The sequence below is a fragment of the Amphiprion ocellaris genome, chromosome 6 (assembly GCF_022539595.1).
Source record: "Amphiprion ocellaris isolate individual 3 ecotype Okinawa chromosome 6, ASM2253959v1, whole genome shotgun sequence".
Taxonomy (NCBI): Eukaryota; Metazoa; Chordata; class Actinopteri; family Pomacentridae; genus Amphiprion; species Amphiprion ocellaris.
This window is the reverse complement of record NC_072771.1, coordinates 13,620,685-13,640,267: the sequence shown is the minus strand read 5'-3', so window position 1 is coordinate 13,640,267 and position 19,583 is coordinate 13,620,685. Positions and strand designations below refer to the sequence as shown.

General features: G+C 44.6%; 1 protein-coding gene across 2 annotated transcripts in view; it reads left to right on the top strand.

Annotated features, from left to right (window-relative positions):
• The window catches only part of kat6a (K(lysine) acetyltransferase 6A), a 32,659-nt gene extending 13,551 nt beyond the window's left edge, over positions 1-19,108 (top strand). The window contains exons 3-17 of one of the 2 annotated variants that reach the window (XM_023275857.3): positions 41-149; positions 2,148-2,263; positions 2,850-2,931; positions 3,241-3,355; positions 4,577-4,893; positions 6,609-6,721; positions 7,995-8,110; positions 8,686-8,827; positions 9,703-9,864; positions 10,338-10,431; positions 10,584-10,815; positions 11,889-12,087; positions 12,200-12,886; positions 13,056-13,314; positions 13,430-19,108. In XM_023275857.3, coding sequence (XP_023131625.1) covers positions 41-149; positions 2,148-2,263; positions 2,850-2,931; positions 3,241-3,355; positions 4,577-4,893; positions 6,609-6,721; positions 7,995-8,110; positions 8,686-8,827; positions 9,703-9,864; positions 10,338-10,431; positions 10,584-10,815; positions 11,889-12,087; positions 12,200-12,886; positions 13,056-13,314; positions 13,430-16,791 — 6,105 coding nt within the window. In that variant the 3' untranslated portion in view covers positions 16,792-19,108. Of the gene's footprint in view, positions 1-40; positions 150-2,147; positions 2,264-2,849; positions 2,932-3,240; positions 3,356-4,576; positions 4,894-6,608; positions 6,722-7,994; positions 8,111-8,685; positions 8,828-9,702; positions 9,865-10,337; positions 10,432-10,583; positions 10,816-11,888; positions 12,088-12,199; positions 12,887-13,052; positions 13,315-13,429 lie in introns of both variants that reach the window. The other variant, XM_023275856.3, reaches the window with a different exon arrangement.
• Positions 19,109-19,583: the final 475 nt, after the last annotated feature.

Below are 19,583 nucleotides of genomic sequence, written 5' to 3'. Positions count from 1 at the left end.
CCCATGTCCCCCTTTCCCTTCTGCTCTGTCCCTCTGCCAGCCGGTGGCAGAGCCCATCCCCATCTGCAGCTTCTGTTTGGGGACCAAGGAGCAGAATCGCGATAAGAAGCCAGAGGAGCTCATCTCTTGTGCTGACTGTGGCAACAGTGGTGAGTAGTGCTTCTGGACTGGTAGGTCCTGAACTTCTTTAGAACATTTATGTCTTAGCACCAGTTCAGTCTGTGACTTAATTGTATTTTAAATGCTATTACGATTGTCAAAACACATACATGATTGGTTTTTATAAATGCAGTGCTTGATTTTTATTCTTATTTATGAAAAAGGGAAGTTGCTGTGGGGCTGCACAGTGGCGTAGTGGTTAGCACTTTCGCCTTGCAGCGAGAAGATCCCTGGTTCACGTCCCGGCTTTCCCGGGATCTTTCTGCATGGAGTTTGCATGTTCTCCCTGTGCATGCGTGGGTTTTCTCCGGGTACTCCGGCTTCCTCCCACAGTCCAAAAAAGATTGTAGAGTGTAAATTTAGGAAGCTGCACACTTCAAGTACTTACATGTACTTCAGCTATCTCTGGTGCATCATCTTTCATCTCTGAAACTCAATTCATGCGGTTCTCAAAGGTGAACATCATGTAAAGTTCATCACCCACCCGATTCTACACTGGTCTGCGTAAACCCCTCTGCAAATATCTGTGTGCTGCCCAAAATTTGAGACTGTGTGGACTGTATACAATATAAGAGTGCTGCCTGCGCATGTACTAGGAAATAAATTAATCTCAAAACAAATGCTTGTTATGAGGGGAGACTGTACAAGAAGACTATCTAGTATCCTTTTATATCATCACAAGAACAATTCTAAGTGAAGTAGATGCTGCCAGACTTTGGAGGTGTTTTAATTTGTACGTGCTCTCTGTTGACGGTGCGTCAACACAATGGAAAGTTCCACATTCTTCAGAAATTCTGTGCTATCTGCCCGCTGACTTGACACACCTCAGGAATAATCACAATGACACAGTGCTACAGCCCAGTCTGAAACTGCTATATTCTGCCAGACTGCAGAAACATCCACAGGTACACTGTATGTTTTTGTATGTTGGAAATGAGTGGAAATGTGATTGTCTGCAGACCAACGATTAACTATTGTAGTAAGAATAGGGCTGAGTGTGCACTTGCTTTCTAAGTCTGTATCTGTCTATTTACAGGGATAGAGAAATGATGAAGTGGTCTATACTCTTAAACTGACCCTCCATCTGCACTAACGTTTACACTCTGAGCTGCTTTCAGTCTTTACAGTTGAATTGACAGCTTCACTTTTTTCATCTTTTAATGTTTAAGTGCAAGTTCATTACCTTTCAGTGATTACACTTGACACTAACAGTTCAACCTGTCACACTTTGACCAGTCACACTGTGGGTTCATCACTGATTACATGTCTGAGTAGCACCAGAAGAATGCATTTCAAGTTCTTAAACTTGCACAAAATTTCCAGCTTGTTTCAGTACTTTAACATCATCAGGATTTTAACTTAAATTCAGCAGTCATGTAGTGTTTTCCTGCCATTTCAACTTCTTTCACTATTGGTATCACAACAGCCACAAATTCTTAGGAAATGTTTTTCAGTTTCTTTGTAGAGTTATTCCTTATCATCAATCTGTTGTTATTTTTGACATTTCTCTGCAGTTTGTCCCTGTTTCAGGCCCAGGATGACATTCTTAAACTGAACCACATATTATTGGAAATATTATTGGTACTGGCCTATATTTTCTAGAAAATCTGCAATATGATTGTGTCCTTATAAAATCTTGTTGCATTGGGAAGCAAGTTGTTGTTCTTGCTAAGGCCTGACATTCCTTATTGAAAGCGGAACAGAGATAATGTTCCGCTTCTTCCCTTCGTGTTTTCTATCCCAGACAAGGCTGTCTTGTATGCTACTTTTCAAACACAGCAAAAGCACAGCTCTGACAGATTGTCATTTATGTTTGAACACTCTCTTTGCAGCCAGGTTTGATTCAGTGAGGGCTTTCAATCCCAAAAGGCGTCTTTTTTTTCCTTCTACAATGATGCAAGTGGGTCACAGCTGTCAGTCAGCAATGACAAAATAAAGTGTGTGACGTTGATGCACTTGTTTGTGTATGTGTGTCTGTCTACCTGCAGGCCACCCGTCCTGTCTCAAGTTCTCCCCAGAGCTCACAGCGAGAGTCAAGGCTCTGTGGTGGCAGTGCATTGAATGCAAGACTTGCAGCAGCTGTCAGGATCAAGGAAAGAATGCGGTGAGTGGATGAACGAATATGGCGGACTGGCAGCCACACACTATCTGTTAGCGCTCTCCTCTCTGCTAAGTGCCAGATAGAGATGCTGATAGACATATCTGTGGTCCTGGGATTGAGCTATTTTAGTCAGCCTCGACATGATTTTCTCTTACTTGTCAAGTGAAGTCATTGTTATTCAAATGTTTGTTTGGAGGTTTAACAGTGAGACAAAATGCACAACATGCTGCCAAGATGCACAATGATAAAATAACATCTATGAGGACAGCAAGAACTGACATAGTAGTAAATCACTTTTTTCCAGGGTTAGGTGGAAATTTTATCAAAACTTGTCATTAAATTGAGCTCAGGAGCTTTAATCAATATCCCATAGTTTTACCACTGAACTAAATCTCACCCATGGTGTTGGACATGTATCACAGTGACAGACATATATTGAATTAATAAGAAATAAATTTAATCTAATATGTTGTTGTACATGTCATGTATGCTTGTCCGGTACACTATCTCTTTATTGAGGCTCATCTTGTTTGAAACACACGTAAAGCTTTTAATAGTCACCAGTACTGTGTTTGTCCGTACTGTATAGGACAACATGTTGTTCTGTGACTCCTGTGACCGGGGCTTCCACATGGAGTGCTGTGATCCTCCCCTCACGCGAATGCCAAAAGGTAAATAAACAGGACTAACTCATAATGTGTCTATTCGTTGCCCATTTACAGCCGCCATGTATTCAGCTTTTATCTGTTCTGCCTCAGACAAAGCACACCCAGTTCCTACATTACTATTTAATATGGCCATTATAGCTACAGTAAATGATTAAACCATCTCCTGAGTTGTTGCTTCCAACTCTAATGCCTCACCATTATGTGCTGATGTATTAGATGCTTTCCAGAACATGTTGGTAACTGCACTGAAGCCTGTCTTGTCAACTCTACCTCAGTGTATGCACATACATGCTTTTTCTCTTTCTTTCCTAGGCATGTGGATTTGTCAAATTTGCCAACCAAGGAAAAAGGGAAAGAAGCTCTTACATGAAAAGGCAGCACAAATCAAACGGCGCTACAATGCACCACTGGGACGGCCCAAGAACAGGTACTGAGCTGCCTTCAGCTAATTGTGTCTTCTCCAATTTCATCGTGGTGGAAATCTGCAGCAAGATGCTATTGTAATTGCTTCACCACAGTAAAGACAGCTACGATGCTTACTCTCCAGAATGTGCTTACAGCTATATTTTCTGTCATTGTAGGGTTTGCGTGTCAGCTAGGAGGTATATGCAGCACTGCTCTAAAGTTTTATCCACTAAAAGTCAAGTGAGCATGCTTTCAAAAGTCATGCCATGAATAGTAGTGTTTATTGATCAGTGGAGAAAAAAAGCAAAATCAAATCAATAATTGGTATGAGAACACTTTTCCTTTTAAGACAGAGCCATTTTCTCAGAGGAATACTTGTGCTCAGTATTTCAGGGTAGGCGGGGACATTGTTTCAAACATGTAGGAGAACATGCACAGGGTGGGTGGTGGGTGCATACAGTTGCAGGGTTGCTTGTTCTCCTTGTAAGTAGAGATAATTCTTTATGACTCCAAATGGGTAATTGAGCCTTGCTGCAGAATGAATTTGGCATCTCATGACTAGGGGTATCCAGAGCCAATGTGAAAGATCCAGATCAAGTCCGATCAAACCATTTTTCAATGGACTGGTATGTGCACAAATCTAAACCCGGTTCTTTGTTTATGCCACAGAGAGCTCAATTTGTGGTGAGATGCTAGGAATGCAATTTTTAAAATGATTTTCTTAATCTGCAGCATTGTCATTTGATATTTACTATTTGATATTCCTGTTTTAGTCAACACACATACAATATGGTCACCAACACAGCTCTGTTGTCCATATGTTAATGACTTTACAGACCTCTGTCCTAGTAAATCCCTGCTTGTATGAAATGTGTGTTCTGGTTAAAGGTCCTTAAGCATCACAGAAGAGTTCCTTACAGTGTCCCATTGTTTGCTAAAGCTTCCACAATTCTCTCTCCTTGCCAACAAAAAACTGCCCATAGTCCTAGTAAGTGCCTTCTCTGGTTACTATAGCACTAAAAAAAAAAAAAAAAAAAAAAAGGGAACGCTCTACCTGGTGGCATAATTTGGTACTAAAGTTAATCTACAGTACTTAAAGTATGCATTATCAAGAAAAATACTATTTGTGCAGTATTGACAGATACTAAATTTTGAATTACTCCATTTGAATCAGTGTCAAAATACTTGGTTGTTCAGTTACCACCTGACACAGTCTGAACCAGACTCCTGATTTTCTCCGCAGGCCGGGACGGCCATTCAAGAAGCTGGGAGGACGTGGTCGACGGAAGCGCTCAGCCTCAGCCAACTCATCGTCCAGCTCCTCCTGTGAGGGTTACCCAGGAGACGATCGGCTGCTTTTTTCAATGCGGGATGACGATGATCTGTCGCACAGCAGCTTGCGCTTCAACAACAAGACCAAGGGCCTTATTGACGCCCTCACAAAGTTCTTCACACCGTCGCCTGAGGGTCGTAAGGCACGGCAGGAAGTAGTGGACTACTCACAGCAATGTCGCATCCGAAAGAAAGCCAATCGCAAAGGAGAAGGAGACGACAGAGGGGGTAAGGATTGGTTTATTTTTCTGCACATCTCACCATAGACCAAGAGTTAGAGCCGTGGTTCGCAACCTGTTTGGCTTAAACTGGGCTTGTAGCACATTGTCGACCTTACAACGATGGGAAAGAGGCATCGTTTATGTTTAGACAATGTATATTTAATGAGTTATTGATGCCGGAAGTCCGAATTTGTGAATATCTTTCCGACTTTACCGAATTGTGTTTTATTTCCTGACGTCGCCGTAATTCGCTGGCTTCATGCTGTCATTTGCAAGCATTTCACCACAAATAACATAATTCTGTCTTGTCCTTTAATAAAACCAAATTTAAGGTAACTCTCGAGGTATAGCCGGAGTTTTTAGGTACTGATGAGTCTTCACCCGTTTTGCGTTTTTCAGACACCGTTTCCGTCAGTAATTTTCTAACTGCACACAAACTAATGAATCGGGATGAACTAGGAGCCGACCTGAAGAAAGCGTGGAGAGAAGTTGAAAGATCAAGGAGGTGTGGCCATTGAAGTGGCAAAGGATTTTTGAAGAAAGACCAAATAAATGTGTTTTAAAAATGTTTTATAGGTAGACTTGTGATGACACAGTGAGTCTGTTACTCTGATTTCATCCAGAATGTAAAAATCTATTTTCTATAACCTCACAGCCTCAGAGTAGACAAAGCTTTGCGCCCCCCCCTCAGATCTCTGGCGCCCCCTCTGGGGGGGCACGGACCCCAGGTTGGGAACCACTGAGTTAGAGGACAATAATCAAGTTTATATTAAGTTAATCAATTTGAAAATCAAAGACAGCTTTGCATATGTGAGATAAAGTGGTGTACATAAAGAGATGATAAAGTGTTTTTACGGAAAAATTTATGAAACTCATTTGCCGTTGCACAGTAATAGTTGTTATTGAAGAGTCTGCAAAAACATGAACAAACATGCTGAGAAGTTTACCGTCTGATACAATCACATAAATTGGTCATGTTACACTTAAATGAGCCATCATAACATTAAAAACTATACTGTATCTTCATGCATCCTTTGTCAATGCTTTGCTGACAGGCTCTGCTCTACCAGCTGTTATTGTGATGCACAGAGTGTGCTTCTAAGTTCTTTGTCCTTCTTTTGAAAAAAAATGATTCCCTCCTAATGTTACTTATTTGGAAATTACAGGACAGGGGTAAAAATTGTCTGGAATTGATTTGTTATTTCCAGCTGGAGAAAATTATTGCTTCTGCGTTAAAATATAATGCTTTGCAATTTGAAGTAGCCGCCTGCAATTCTATTTCTATTGATTTTTTTTTGGACCAAAAATACATAGCCATGACTGACAAGTCGAAGAGAATAAATGTGACAAAGCAGACGCATGAGGAGCATTTTTTTTAAGTAACCAGCAGCACCATTATCTGTGTTTTGTAAATTGATTAACCTGCTTCATAATAATTGTCTAGATAGAGACATGTCGACCACTTAAGTAATTTTATCATGAAACGTGCATATTCGGTAAAATATAACTAATTTATTTTACTGTTTTGGAAAATCATATGTGGCACAAATGCCATTTACCCAAACAAATTGGAACAAACTCTTTGAGCACCTAATGCCTTTTGTGTGTTTAAAGGGAATCTCCAGTCCAGCTGTTCATTATAAACAAAGCAGTCAATATAGTAATTTAGCAAGCTAGTCACTGGGTTCGTGTTGATGTCAACTTTTTTGTTTCAATCATCAGACAATCAGGAAGGCAGCGACTGGCGTGACGAAGATGAAAAACTGCCTGGCCATGAGAACCTAACGGAAAAAGACATTGAACTATTCAGACACATCCAGGAGTTGGCACTACAGGTACACTGACTGAGAAATTAAATATTGAATGTCTTTAATATTTGATGAATGAGCAGAGATGGGACAAAATTGTAGAATGAGACAGCCTTAGCACTGGAGGAGACCTGTGAGTCTAGACTGAGGTTGCCAGGCTGGAGTCACTGTACCTGGATCTCAGTTTTTATGGTGATGAGAATGTGGTTAGAAAGAGCAGAGTCAACAGCTGGCAGGTTGTAAGAGATGTTGCTGGCTCAGATGAGGTCTGCAGAATGTAGGCACGTTTGTGGGTGGAAAAGTCAATGAGCTGTGAGAGACCATTGAGTTTCAGTGCTGAAAAGAAATTAATTTGGCGTGGAACAGCTGCCAGATTCAGCATGGATATTAAAATCATCCATTACCATAGATGCAGCACACATGGGCCAGAGCTGCATGATGAATGTGGGATACAGTGAGGATCAGAGGTTTGGTTTTAAATGACCAGTAGATGCAAATAACTGGAGGTGATTCTAGGACAACAACTTTACTACACTGTAATTATTCTTTAGTGTTGTCACTGGAAATTTGCTTGAATCTGACATTCTGCTTGTGATTGATGGTGAACCCTGCTGCTCCATGATTGGAAGGGCAGGCCTGGTTAGTGTAAACATACTTAAAACTGTGTGAGTCCTCTGTCATGTCTGTAAGGCTTATAAAATTTGTGTTAGTTCTTATGTTTGATGGAGGGAACATTGAGCAGGGCACCTCTAATTACAGTGTCCTGAGAGGTTAACCAGTAGTTACAAGGAGGAAACATAAATTAGCCACATTAATGCCCTGTTTCAAGCCACAAGTGCTGCAGTAAACTGACCAGAGAGTGGGGTTTTGGCTACTGTTGTGGGAGTCGTATTAAAACACTACCCTGGATCCGGACTGGAATATCCATACTTGTGTTTAAGTGTTTTATGTTGGCAGAGTGGTAAGAATTGATGAACTGTAAAAAGAGTCAGTGTGATTTTTCTAAGCTGAGTAGCAGTGGAGTACATGAGCATCATAAATAGCAGGCAGAGATCACCAGACTGGTCTGTTAAGATTCTGAGGCAGTGCATTCTCACAGATCCACTTAAAGCTCCAAGGTAATGTTAGCAAGTTGCCTGGTCTTTCTGAGAATTTGTTGCTACTTGTCTGTTCTGTTGATATATTTGCTTGTGCGTATGGACATGCAGTGCTCTCTCTACCTGTCATACCAGAGATCTCAGGCCCAGGCTGTGTTAATCCCTACAGTTAAAGTTCCTATCTTTGTTGTTCACCGTAACAGAAAGTCGGGGTGACAGGTCCACCAGACCCTCAGATGCGCTGTCCGTCTGTCATCGAATTTGGCAAATTTGAAATCCAGACATGGTATTCATCTCCTTACCCACAGGAGTACAGCAGGTAAGCTGACAGACTGTATTGAAGTAACATAGCGTGATGTACTGAGCTCACAGTCTTGCTTGCTTGAAAATTGCCACCAGCATAATGGAACTTAGGTCTACTATTTTTTTGTTTTATTTATTTATTACAAAATTTGCTTCAATTAGGGATTTGAAAATGGTAAAAGAAACAGAAGAGTTTCCTAGATTAAAAGCTTGCAATCCTTTTCAAAGCAAAACTACTAATTTTGGCCCTAAAAATGTTTAAATCAAGTTGTTTCCATGTGCGTCTCAGACAATGCAGAATTATTTGCACCATTTAAAACAAGAGCTTTGACAAGCAGTTAATGGGTGTGTAAATGTTATTCTCAGCAATTTGCCTTTGCTCTCATTAAAGATTAAAAAAATCCAGTCTGAGAAGCTGGAAACAGAGAAGGTTTTTTTTGTTTTTTTTTTTCAGTCAGAAACACCTACATTTGCCAGATTAATCAACAGATAAATCATCTGCCACTCAACAGTGAGTTTCATTTGTAACAGACTTACTTAAAACAGTTCCTGACTGCTCATTCTTTTTTGCGCTTCCTTTCCCCTTTCCAGACTACCCAAGCTCTACCTATGCGAGTTCTGCCTGCGCTACATGAAGAGCCGGAGCATCCTTTACCAGCACATGAAGAAATGCAGCTGGTTCCACCCTCCTGCCAACGAGATCTACAGAAAGGATGATGTGTCTGTGTTTGAGGTGGGCTATAGTGATAATTTAAGAACTGAAAAGCCAAAAGAGAGATTAAATGAGTGAATGATGCAGGATGCTGCTGCCAGTAGAATCATTAAACAGCAGTGGTGTTACAGCGATGTCTCTGTTCCATTGCAAACCTCCATACAATTGTCCAGCATAATTAATGTACAGACCAACAAATCCTTCTTTTAAATTTATTCCATGCTTTCTCTACTTTACCACAACCCACTAATGGCTGTTTAAGACATTCATATTATCTACATGGTCAGAATAATCATATGCTTGGCGCACTAGTAGTACTTCTCCACCAACTTTACTGACATACAGTATGTTAATCAGACAAATTCCGAACAGTGATTAACTGACATTCCTGCCTACCATAGTGGAGTGTTCTTTTGTTTGTGTCACTGGGGAAAGTCACTGTTTTTATTAGAAGAATTCACGATTACCAATTTACAGTTAAGCAGTTCTTCTGGGTCCCATAGCACAGTGGCCAGCTAATTCATTGGATTGCTGTCTGCAGGCCACTACCACTGCAGCTTCTGTCTTAGCCCGCTCTGCAGTCCATCCTCACTCGGAGGAGAACAGAGATACCTGGCACTCTGCCAACCTGAACCTCCCTCCTTCTCTTTCTGTTTACCACTCATTGTTTCTCCCCTCCCTCTCTATCTATCAGTGTCTCTAGAGACACAGCAGAGATCATACCCTCACACTAACTTCGACTCTTTTCACCTTCACTTTGCTCCACAGCTGTCAAACAGCAGCTTAAAGATGTAATTCTGTAGACTGTAGTGTTACAGAATTTGCAAAGTAGCCATTTAAGACGCTTTCTGTCAGCGTGTTGTACTGATTTCTGTTTCTCACTAATCCGTCAACAGGTTGATGGGAATGTGAGCACAATCTACTGTCAGAACTTGTGTCTGCTGGCAAAGCTGTTCCTGGACCACAAGACCCTCTACTATGATGTGGAACCTTTCCTTTTCTACGTCCTCACCCAAAACGACAGCAAAGGTTGCCATCTCGTCGGCTACTTTTCCAAGGTAGTGTGGGGTTTCAGTCACCATAACCTCTCAGTGAAACTCCATTCATTTTGAATTTAGTATTTTCTGCTTTCCGATAACCTCATGTCTCCTGCTATTTTTACATGGCACAGTATTCACACTGCATCAGCTTACTTAAAAGAACATGAGTGGGGTGAAAAATCTATTCAGATTAAATGAAATTGCAATGCATTTGTATCACCCCACACTGCTGCACTCGCACAAACATACAAATGCTCATGTGTTGTCCCACATAAACACTGGATGCTGTGAGCTCTGCTGTCCCTCTCGTGGTTGCAGCCGCAGGTGCTCCCATTAGCATGCCGCCGCGCTGCCAAAACACAGCAGTTAGTGAGCGGACACAGTACCATCAACACCCTGCTGTACACCCACACAGGCCTGCTCTATAATGTGGTTTCATGATTTTTTTTTTCTAATGGTTGAATGTGTCTGTGTGTTTTTCTTTTCTCCAGGAGAAGCACTGTCAACAGAAATACAACGTATCATGCATCATGATTCTTCCACAGTACCAGCGCAAGGGCTATGGACGCTTTCTCATTGACTTCAGTAAGGATGTTAAACAAAACACATTGAGAAGACTAATAACTAGCAGAAATCGTGTATCTTTTAACCATTTTCTTTTTCTTTTTTTTTGATAGACACTGAATTAAAATATGAGGCTTATGATGTCTGTGTCTTTGGTCTTTCCCTTCCTGCAGGCTACTTACTTTCAAAGCAAGAGGGACAGCCTGGATCTCCAGAGAAGCCTCTGTCGGACCTAGGTCGGCTGTCGTACATGGCCTACTGGCGCAGTGTGGTGCTGGAGTGTCTCCATGAGGTCCGTGACCAGCAGATCACCATACGACAACTGAGCAAACTGACAGGGATCTGCCCACAGGACATAACCACCACCCTGCATAGCCTCACCATGCTGGAGCAGCGAGGAGACAGGTCAGAGACAGGAACTAACACACACTGAGGAAGAAACAACATTATGTATTCTCGCAAAATGACTCAAAGATGCATTGTAGTGGTTCATACTGTTGTTCTGTGTTAACACTTCTATCAGATCGCATAGTGTTACGGTTAAATTGTAACGTTAACACTCTTGAGTGACCTATGCTTGTTTTTTATTTTCATTGTTGTCTTTCCTGCATTAGCATACTATGTAACTTAATACATTGCAATGAGAGACCGGAGGAGGATCTGATTGCCAAACAGAACTCAAAGTCCTAAAGGCTCAGTTGAAACTAAATATGGCCAGTAGCCAGGTTACACCTTGCATGTAAACAAAGGCAACCTTTGAAGTCGACTTTAGAAGTATTATTGCTCACTTAATCACGATAACACGTGAGTGCAGTGTGTAGTTAAATTGACTGTCCTGACTATCAGTATAACTTTGGTATCCTGCTGCTGCCTTAATTTAGAGACTCCTTAATTTATCATTTGCTACATTTTTTGACACAGATGAATTAACAATTCTGTCAAATTCAAAACCATTTGCCTACTAACTTTACTAAATAAGATTCTTAACGATGAAGTGCTGATTTTGCTGGAGTTTAGTTTAAGCAGCCAAAATATTTTGCTGAGGTTGCCTAATGTCAATGTAAGAAGAATCATGGATTGGCAGTTGGCTGTGTAATTAGCAATGTTTGGGTTTACACCAGTGATTAATGGACGGTCACTGTCTGACAATACTGGCATGTAAAACAGGGTTTTTTGGTCACAACGATGTGAGCAGCGAAGTCAGAGGCAGCGTCAGAAAAACTGACAAAATGTCACTTTATAAACATTGGGTTTAAACCCACTCCTAATGTGTCTGCATGCAGACATAGTCTTGTGTGTCTTTTCATAGTAATCTATAGGCACACAAGAAACCATACACATGACTGTTGCACACATTAATACATGGACTGCCTGTACTGACATAAGCAGTGATGTTAATGTAATTTGTTACACTTGCATGTGGAAAATATGTACACAGTCATAATGCTCTTCTTTTGTGCTTGCTGTGACTTTGTCAGACTTGTCCTGGTGCGAAGGGATAAGCTGGTGACTACCCACATGGCTCGTCTCAAGGCCCGGCCACGGCAACTGGAGGTCGATCCTGAGTGTCTCCGTTGGACTCCTGTCATTGTAACCAACACTGTGGTCTCTGACGCTGATGGAGATGATGATGATGATGATGAGGATGATGAACTAGATGAAGACAACCGCAAGGAGGTAAATACGTTGAATTTGTATCTGAGAGATAGATAGAGATAACAATTCATCTCAAGGTTGATTTAGATTCTTGTTTGTTAATGATTTATTTCATTATACATTATCTAAATAGCTCAAGCCAAGTCACAAGGTCCCACCGATGTCCTGGCACATGCGGCAAGTAAAGGTGAGGGATGAGGAGGAGGAAGAAGAGGAAAGAAAGGGATTTCTGGGGTTTCCCATTAGCCAAAGCTCTCCAACGTCTCCTCCCATCCGCTGTCCACCACCTGTCACAGAACCGCCGCGGCCCCCTCCCCCAACAAATGGAGAACGTAGGCCCCGGGGACGTCCACCCAAAAACTGGCCTTGGGGCAAGGTGAAGGACAGCGCACGGGTGGGACGGCCATCTAAAATCCGCCCGATGGAGGATGAAGACGATGAAGATGATGAGAGAGCAGAGGGAGGAAAAACCACAGGCTCTGCCAACAGCCCACCATCCCTTTTCTCCCTGGACAGACAAGTAGATTGCACAGCCTTTCACTCCCTGGACATGGCCAGGCACCCCTCCATAACCCCCACACGACGAGGGCGACCCCCAAGGAAAAAGAGAGGTCCTAAGCCCAGACTGACTGAAGGGCCCGGAGAGGGGCTGACACAGCTTCCTGGGATTTCTAGGTTGAATGAGTCGCCACCTGTCAGGAAGAGCTGCTTCAGTGAAAGCAGTGAAGAAGAGGAGGATGACGAGGATGAAGATGATGAAGAGAGGAGGGCATGTTCCCCACCCATCCTCACCAAGCCAGCCATGGGGCTAAAATGCAAGGTAAGAAATTACCATGTGATGTTAAAATCTCAGAATTAGGACTGATTGAATATTATTGGAAAATAACTTATTTTGATATAATCTTCTTGATCTCAGTCAGCCTTGAGTCATCATCTTAGGCTCATTTTCAAAATCACATCTAATCCCCTGTACTGTTTCTCCCTAGAAGCCCTTGAGGAAGCGTCGCTTTCGCCAGCGTAGCCACCCTCACAGCAGTGTGGTGACAGAGACAATTTCTGAGACCACAGAGGTGCTGGATGAGCCCTTTGTAGACTCTGACTCAGAGAGGCCTATGCCCAGACTGGAAGAGGAGACGCCACTGGGCCACCCACTGCGCCGCTACCCCCCAGCCCGATCTGCTCTGAGGTTGTCTGACCCAGCACCCAAGAGGAGCCGGCACTCCAACCTCACAGATTCAGAGGAAGATGGTGAATAGCCACAGTAGATGCTAAGCTTTGCAGCATTTTCTGATTATTTATTCTCTATACACATGTATGTATTGTTGCAGCTTTATCTAACCCTGTTATATTCTTGTTTTCTCAGACATAACACCTGTGTTGAAGCCTGCAGCTGCTCTGCCAGCAGCTCCATCAGAGACTCTAGCGACTAACCCTGAGGTCCCAGTCAAGAAGAAGAAAGGTTGGCCCAAAGGAAAGAGCCGCAAACCACTGCACTGGAAGAAACGAGGACCTGGAAAACCACCTAGTGGTGGGCCCAACCAGCGAGCAGCTGCAGAGAATCAGGTTCAAAGCGGGGATCCTCAACCCCCCAAAATCAAGATGAAGCCTGGCCGCAAGCCCCGGAGCTGGTACCTGCAGCGGGCCCAAGAGGAGGCAGAGAGGCAGGAGCAGGAAAGGCGAAGACTGCTGGAACAACAGATGGACAAAGATCCTCAGCTCCTCCAGACCGATGATCATAACAGCAAGCGAATCAGCAGAACCAACACTGACAGAGACAACAAGCAAAAAGACTCTGATGAAGAAGATGACTATCTCCCTAAACCTGTTGAGCAGAAAGTGCCCAAAAGACGAGGAAGACCGCCCAAGAACCGTGCCCTCCACCAGCCACCTCAGCCGGCCCCCAAACCACCGCCAACCTCTGAGCCAGAAGAAGAAGAGGAAGATGATGAGGAGGAGGAGACTGAACGAACCTGGGAAGAAGACAAACCCAGCCGCCCACCATCCCGTCCTTTGCTGTCCCCTTCTTCCTCCTCTTCCACCTCAGGGCCCCGGGCCCCACAGTCCCGGCCTCAGGACACAGATATGGGTGACAGAGAAGAAGATGATGATGATGAAGAGAGGGAGGAAGAAGAATGTGGCAGCATGGGCAGCGGTGGTGGAAGTATCAACAGGCGACCAGCAGCCACACCAGGTTCAGGAAGCAGACGCAGTGAAGACCACGATGCGGATGATGAAGGTGATGGGCACTTGGAAGATAAGAGCAACAGCAGTAAGAAGAGAAAAAGTCAGGACTCTGAAGATGATGATGATGATGAAGATGAGGAGGAAGACAATGCCTCCCGTGCAAACTCTCCTCCAGTCAAAGAAGAACCTCAAGGTGGAGAGGCTTTTTTAGACATGGAGAACAGCGTGGCCCGGGACTGTGTCAGCAAGCAGGAGGAGGGAGAAGAGGAGGAGGAGGAGGCTGAAGAGGAGGTGCAGGAGGCCAAGTGTCAGCCCTCCTCAGCCGACCCTCAGCAGGAGGAGAGGCGGCGCAGAGAACAGGAGGAGTCTGCTGCAGCTGCTGCAGCAGTGGAAACGGTGACGGCCATGTCTGTTCCTACTGAGCCCATGGAGCTCCAGCCTCTGCACCCTGATGACAAAGATGTCACGCTGTTGATGGAACCCCAACACACACATCCACACTCCCACCCTCATCAGCACTCTGACTTCAAGGAGGAGCTGGCCCACCATCACCCGCATCACCCCCATCATCACTCCAATGAGCTGGACCTGGAAACTATGCAGGCCGTTCAGTCTCTGACACAGGGGGAAGCCCAGGACGAAGAGACTGAACCCCAGCCGCATCACGGGGCTTACCAGGACTGCGAGGAGACCCTAGCTGCCTGCCGGACTCTTCAGAGTTACAGCCACACAGGGGAGGCTGAAGAGGAGGCGCTGACCTTAGTGGAGGAGTGTGGGGCTTCTCAACACAGCAGCCCGCTCCCTAATCCTCCAGTGCCACCCCTGCCTAGTCAATCTGTACGCTCGGTGAACAGTCCGGGGCTGCCCTCTGGCATCGTTGATGCGACACCAGCAGGGCAGAGGGGTGGAACTCCTGGCCCCACTGGAGCAGGGGGAAGTGGTGGAGGTGCTGGGGGAGGGTACACCCAGATCACTCCAGAGCATCCTAGTTCCCTGTCTGCCCCCTCCCAGCAGAACATGGAGACATCACCAATGATGGATGTGCCGTCTGTGTCGGACCACTCGCAGCAAGTGGTGGACAGTGGCTTCAGTGATCTTGGCAGCATAGAAAGCACTACAGAGAACTATGACAACCCCAGCAGCTACGACTCCACCATGGGTGGAGGGGGCAATGGAACAGGGAATGGTGGTAACGGAGGGGGAATGTCAGCTGCTGTGGTTGCGGGAGCTTCGACAGCTTCATCATCATCTGTGTCCTCTTCTTCCAGTTCAGCCACCCCATCATCTTCCTCCCAGTCCAACAGCTGCTCGTTCGTGCCAGCCCCAAGTCTCACGTCTTCCACAGGAAGTGGTTCGTCTCAGCTGGGGATGGGCAGCTGCAGCCTAATTCAGCAAACAGGACCAGGGCCCAATAGTGGACCAGGTGCCAGTAATGTAGGCAGTGCCGTGCCACAGCCCCCACCACCCCCACCACCGTCCAACACCCCCAGCTGTGGCATTAAGTCTCCACAGAGCTGTGGTGTGATTGAGAGGCCGCCCAGCACCAACCAGCAACAGCAGCAGCAGTCCCAAAAAAAGGTGCCTCAGCAGCAGCAGCAAGCCCCCAACCCTCAACCTCCACCATCAGCCCCACCACCACCCCCACAGCAGGCCCTGTCCCAGTGCAGCATGGGCAATGGCTTCGCCTCCACACCCATGATCATGGAAATCCCAGAGAGCGGAAGCGGAGGAGGGGGCCGCACCCTGTATGAGCGTATGGGTCAGGACTTTGGCACAGGGGGCTACCCCCAGCCCTCGGCAACATTCAGCCTGGCCAAACTCCAGCAACTCACCAACACCATCATGGACCCCCATGCCATGCCCTACTCTCACTCAGCCTCTGTTACCTCCTATGCTACCAGTGTTTCTCTCTCCAACCCTGGGCTGGCCCCTTCACCACACACTCCTCTTCCTCAGGGCCAGCCCACTATGACCCCACCTCCTAACCTTAGCTCTGGCTCCATGAACCTGGGCTCCCTGCAGCTGCAATGCAACATGCCCGCTACCAACATCGGTTTGGGACCCCCACCACACACACAGCGGCTACAGGGCCAGATGGCTACAGTCAAAGGCCACATTTCCATCCGATCCAAAGCTACTCAGCAGCTGGCCCCCGCCCCACACCAGCAGCAGCTCTATAGCCGCAGCTCAGGGGCTGTGGCCATGCAGGGCACGCCGCGCACCCTGGCCGTGCAGCGTGGTATGATGCCAAACCTCATGCCCACACCGGCATACAATTCCATGAACATGACGCCCCTAAATGCCATGTCAGCCGGCTACCGCATGCCCCAGCCCATGATGAACAGTGGTTACCACAGCAATCCTGCTTACATGAATCAGCCAGCTCAGTACCCCATGCAGATGCAGATGGGCATGATGGGAGGGCAGGGTTACCCACAGCAGCCTATGCAGCCCAATCACCATGGCAACATGATGTACACTGGCCCCTCCCATCACAGTTATGCTGGTGTCCCAAAACAGTCACCTTACATGAGCAGATGAGCAGCCAAAAACTGAAGCAGGAGATGTGGGGCCAGAGCTGTTTGCTCACTGTACTCTAAATGTCCATCACTCCTCCTCACCCTCTCCTGTGCCTCGGCAGGCATCAGGGAGTTGAGGTGTTTGGAGACAGAGAGGGTCTTTAGGTTTCCTGTTTTTCTATGTTGTCATTTGTCCCTTTTTGTTTGGGCTGGTTCCCCCCTCCCCTCCCAGCTGGCTGTTCATGGGAGCAGTTGGGTAAGATTCGGGGTTGGGGTGTGTACATGGACCTCGGCTGTGCCATGCTGCCTCAGGCCAGGCCTACACAGTCCTGTAATGTGGTTTCACACAGGACCAGGGGTCACCTCCTGCTCACGATGCATTGGAGGAGAGAAGAGTAGGACAAGAATGACGAGGAAACACAGAGAAAAACAATACAGGAGTACCTTGCTTTGTCAGACTGCGAATGAAAAACAGTGGTTAACTGAATATATTCAACCATGCACACAATCTTTTAATTGATATAGGAAGCCTTACCTTGAAAAAAGAGACAATGAAACATTGTAGGCGGACTGTTTTGTTTTGTTAAACATAATGTTGAATCTTATTTTTGTTGTTGTTGTTTTTGTTGATTGTTTTTTGAAATACTCGTGTGCAGTCCGACCTCTTATATGCTTTGGTCTTTATATTTGTGGCATTCTGAAATGGTGATACACCATCTTGCTCTCTCAGAAATACCCAAACATCTCTGAGGCTGCCCGGTCAGACAGCTTTTCACCCAGTTCCAGGAAAGCATGCGAGTGGGGCCTTGAGTGTTTGAGGTGCTGAGCTGTTTCCAGAGTCTCTGTCTTCCCGGATGGACAGTGTTGTACCAAAAACACAGCAAAGACACAGAAGAGACTAGTGTGTTACTGTCTATTATATATCCATAAATGAAACAAGTAGCATTATTTTCCAGTTTGCCGCCACTCTGAAACATTTAGATGTAAATATTCTGGTACTTCCCAATATTCAGCACACACACACGAACACACACTGACTAGCTGTCGCCAACTGGCTAGCTAGCTCAGGAAACTACAACATTCAGCTTTTTTTGTCCACACTCCACTGACAGACGGTGTACAATGTCGGCCTTTTTTAGCAGTTTAGGGAATGCAGAGCAAACAGTGGAGTTTCCATTTAACTGCTTTAAGGAAAGTCGGTTAACTATAGCTGACCTCACCTCCTCAAGTGTTAGTGGCCAGAACAGGTCGAGGAGTCTGCTTTTGAATGGTGTATTTTATTAAAACTGTTATTTTTTTCTTCCTTCTCTGCAAAATTCTGCACTCCCATTGGCTAGAAATATGGCAGCAGACAGTTAGCCTTTGTAAAAGGTGTGCCTAAATGCCCGATCTAGTGCATGGTTTGGCCCTCGCATAGAGGGTCGTTTATGAAAGCAGGGTCAGAGGCGAGTAAGTGTTCGAGGTCCTGTTGGTTATAGCTGGCAGGAGTGAAACGGTTGACCTTGTTGCTCCATGTACCAGTATTCAAAGTCAAAAGAGGAGTTTTGTTTTCTTTACAGACCTGACATGCATACTTTATTTGTGTGTATTGTTCCGTTCTGTACTTATTTTTCTTTATGTTTCATTTCTTTTCTGAATTTTATCAGACTGGGCAGCTTTCTTTTATGACACAAGCTGACTCTTTTTGACTTTAGAAACCTATTGTAGAGAAAATGTTTTTCTATAATATAAAAGGAAATTCTGACATTGATATTGGTACTGTCATTTTTTTCACTTCTGTTTCAGGAAACAACAAAAAAAAACTACATATTTTTTAGCTCGCCTCTTGGGTAATAATTACTAAGAAATTCAAAATTTAAAAAAATTACCACTCACTTTTAGTGACTTTAAGATGCCTTTAACCTCTCCATTCCATCTCATCTCTAGAGTTTTTCTATCTTTGTGTAGTATATTAATGCTATTTTAAACAAAAGGACTACAAATATCTAAAGGTCACTCGGCATTCTTTTTTTTTTTACTTCTTGTGTGTGTATAGGACGACTTCCTTACATTTAAGAGGCATGTAAAAATGAGCTCAGTATATTTCTGTCTGTTTATATTGCTTCCCTTTTTGTATCCTTTGTAATTGTACATGTTGCGTTGTATGCTAAGAGAGAGCGCAAAATAAAGAGGGGGTGACAGCCGGGCACACAGTGAAGGTTGATCTGCGCTCAGCCGCCTCAACTCTCTACTCTGTCCTGTATGTATTTCCATTTATTTGTTTTTTTTCTTTCTTAGCAAGTACTTTCAAAGAACTCTGTACATTTTAACATAAAATGAAAATAAATTATGTTGAGCCATTCATGTTTCCCTTGAGTTTAACCTGATTTAGTTTAACCTGAAGAAGATGTCACCTGAAACTGGTCCTTCCTGATTTTTATCCAGAATTATCATTTCCCGCCCCCCAAATAGTGAATTCTTATTTTAGATTTGGAGTTTAGAACTTCAGGAATGAGTTTTGCACATTAACAAAACACATTTTGACAGCTTTACCTATTGGTGTCATTGAACTGTGGGTTTAAGCCCACCATTAGAGTGTGTTTCGTGCAGCTTTCTCATCTCCCTGTGCTGTCTGTTACCGTTTTCAAAACCTCCTTTTACTTCGGAAAACAATGTCAAAGCAACAACCTACACACTGGAAATGGCAAGTTTTTTTTTTTACTCTAACGCAGGCCTGCCTGGTTGTTTCTCCAAATGTTGTAATGAATCACAACAAAACATGTTTAGAACATCTGCTGACGAGCAGGGCTGTTCTTGCCTGTTTGCCCGATGTTT